The sequence below is a fragment of the Sphaeroforma arctica genome (genome assembly GCF_001186125.1).
Source record: "Sphaeroforma arctica JP610 unplaced genomic scaffold supercont1.1505, whole genome shotgun sequence".
NCBI lineage: Eukaryota > Ichthyosporea > Ichthyophonida > Sphaeroforma > Sphaeroforma arctica.
In genome coordinates, this window is record NW_014039053.1 from 2,511 (window position 1) to 5,827 (window position 3,317).

A 3,317-nucleotide genomic window follows, 5' to 3' on the forward strand; every position below is an offset into this window, starting at 1 on the left:
TAGTATTTTAATTCACGTTGTTTATGTGATCAAAGCCTGAATCAACTTCGTGTCTTCAATCATATTAATGGTCTAAATTTTATTTGACGGTCTGAGGTGAACAATTCTATAAAACAGATCTTGTACTATATTACATTGTATGTTATTATATTTATGTATTAAGTCGCGGTGTGTAGGTGCTCAAAACTTTAGACAATTTCATGTAGTATATTGTAATACATAATATTATATTTGATTGTATATCATTTCAATATTTCAATTCACGATGTGCAGGTGCTTAAAGCCTTGCGAGAGGTCAAGGGGCATGCTCGCTTAGACGCCCACAGAAATGTAGTGCGATACCATTCGGCGTGGATGGAGTTTGACTACGATGAGGGTGATAGGAAACACCGCAAGCAGCGCGCACGACGACGAAAGAATACGAACACCGATGGTATGTGGGATTACATATTTTACATAGAGGTCTATGTTGGTGTTTCAAAGCTTTATATATATATATATATATATATTTATATGTATATATATCTATATATGATATTATTTTATGAGGTGGATGTACACGCCGACGGAAGAATATCAACACCGATGATAAGTAGACTACAACGAGAAGGTACATATAAACGGGCATTATACATATGAGTGTATATGTTAGAGGTCTAAGGCTCTATTGAGCTATTCATATGTTATTGTTTCATGATGTGGATGTGCGTAAACAGCCCACAAACCACCGATAGAATAACAGATTGTTCATAACGAACGGATTTATGTATGTACATTCATTATGTCTTGTGGTCTGTATTTTTATGTTCTAAGGGACTATTAAGGTATATACGTGTCACTGTTTGATATGATGTTTATTTGAAATCTTATGGTTTATATATATTTGTGCAAGTATTTATTGATGCGTGCATATCAAATGCTGGACATATATAAATTTTGCCAAGTAGATATATATACCTACGTCATATATAGGGGTGCATATGCTTTAGCTTGCGTTGCTTTCAGTATGCTAAGGGTATTTACATATATGGTATTTATTCGTGGATATCCTTATAGAGGTATATACGTGTAAGTTATTATGAGGTATTGATCTTTATATATGAGATACAGGTCTTCATATACATCCTATCCGTTGCACCATCACTCCGAACACACCGTCCTTTGCTTACCACCACAGACCACTCTCGCAATACGACTCGGCTCTCAAACGACGGCATGATGGTCATGACAAAGTATACCGGAGGCGATAGCGCCATGCACCACTCCACCAGATACGCGATGAGGCGGGCACGCACATACTCGCCGTGCAACTCTGGTCCCATGCACACACAATTGCATACGAATACATACGCACACACACACGCCCACGCCCACGCCCACGCCCACGCCCACGCCCACGCCCACGCCCACGCACACGGATATGAACCAGCCACACCTAGATTCGCCGACGCGGATGGGTTGGGAGAAGGGTCGGCTGGGTCGTACACGGATCCGTATGGCTACGGCAGTGACAAAGGCCATGTGCTTGTACATGTACACGCACACCCACCCACGCACATCCACCCACCCACACAACACACTCATGCACGGGAACATACACACGCACACGGAGTTACCACGGGGTGCAGAATGTGCAAGCCAAGCCGAGATGATGAGGGTGCGTCGCACACAACGGGATGTTCGTGTGCTGGCGTGACGGAAACAGGAGGCGTGGACACGCTTTATACTGAGCAACGCCAATACGATGTGGAAACCCCGGTACGTGTAGGTTGGGCTCATCGTTCTTGGGTTTAGGGTTTAAGGTTTGGGGTTTATGGTGTGTCGTAGCTTCAGTATTGAGAGTTTACTATTTACATAATCGTGCTTCGTAAATTGGGGTGGGTATCTTAGAGGCTTGAGAGTTGTGTTTTGTATTTTTAGGGTAGGTTCTGGGGCGGAAGTGAAATAGGCATTGTCGGAGGTTTGCTTTGTGAGCTATCAGCCTTTGTGAATGGTTTTAAGTTCTGAGGTCTATATTTTAGGTCACCAGTTCGTCTTATAATGTTTTGGGTATTGAAGGTCTAACGGTTTGAGGCGGTTGAGATTCAATTTGTCATGAAATGGTGCTGAGCAGGCACATGTACCTAATGTGAGTAGTCAGTCTTTTGTGATGTTTTAGACGTTTATGATTCGAAGGTTTCCAGGGTAGTTTTTGTGTGCAGAAAGTGTACCGGATATTGTTGGAAGTCGGCACTGTATGTTGTCAGTTATCTTAAATTGGTTTGGGCTTCTAGGGTTTCTAGGGTTTACAAGATTGCTCCTGACCTTGTACTTAAAATATCGAGGGAGACTGTGCAGGTCAAAAGATGGACCGTTGCGTAACAATAGGAAAACAATAACGATATCACAATCATAATGTAATCACAAGATCTATAAATATCTAGTGCTTGCATCCCCTATGTAGAACTCCAGCACCTCCGAGCTCCATATCCTGGGTCGAGGGCGGCTGTGTAGGTCAAAGCAAGGACGGTTGCAAAACAATAACAATACAGTATCAATATATACATCATACGGTATACACGACATGTATGGCTAAACTCTAGTACTTGCATCCCCTGTATAGAACTCCACCACCTCCGAGCTCAGTGTCCTGGGTCGAGGGCGGCTGTGTAGGCCAAAGGAGGTACCGATACATGGACACCCACCCCAGGCGAACAAGGGCGTACCCAGCATCACTGTGAGACAGTGTAGTGCGCAGTGTGGTGTACAGACCTGGAAAGGTTCGGTACTATGTGTGGCCGTGCTTTACCGTCGTGTGTAGTGTGTAGACATGTGTAGGTGTGTACTTACCCAAGATTGTCAGGTACAGACAGCTGTGCCTGAGTTTGAGTAGGTAGATGTTGTGTGTATATTACAGCTCGATACGGGAGCTTCATGTATGTGTATATGTGAGTTGCGTGTGACTATTTTTTAGTTCGGGTGTCCATGTACTGAGTTGGATCTGTACTATACGTCGCTGTACATGAACGTCGTGCATATTGACCTGTAGTCTAGAAAGGTGCAGTATATACAGAGTAGTGTGGGATCCTGGTGTGTATGTATGCGTGTGTGACCATTCTTACGTTTGGGTGTATGTGTGAGTGTGCTATAGCACCGGCCTCGTACGCTACTAGCATATTTATATGTACATGTTAAGAGATGCTTACGCATACGTGTAGGTGTGTATTGATTCGACATACATACATAGCGCGCCCTTTTTGACTCAATGATCAAAAAAAAACTTTGCTATATGCATACATATATGGATATGTATGTACATACACACACACACACACACA

The 3,317-nt window shown here is 43.1% G+C and overlaps 1 protein-coding gene across 1 annotated transcript; it reads left to right on the forward strand.

The window, feature by feature from the left end:
* Positions 1-329: 329 nt before the first annotated feature.
* On the forward strand, positions 330-2,872 carry SARC_11047 (hypothetical protein; the record flags this gene model as incomplete). Its single annotated transcript, XM_014294880.1, has 4 exons — positions 330-433; positions 1,178-1,758; positions 2,603-2,764; positions 2,843-2,872. The coding sequence occupies exons 1-4, from the start codon at positions 355-357 to the stop codon at positions 2,870-2,872; spliced, it is 852 nt and encodes a 283-aa protein (XP_014150355.1). The 5' UTR covers positions 330-354.
* Positions 2,873-3,317: the final 445 nt, after the last annotated feature.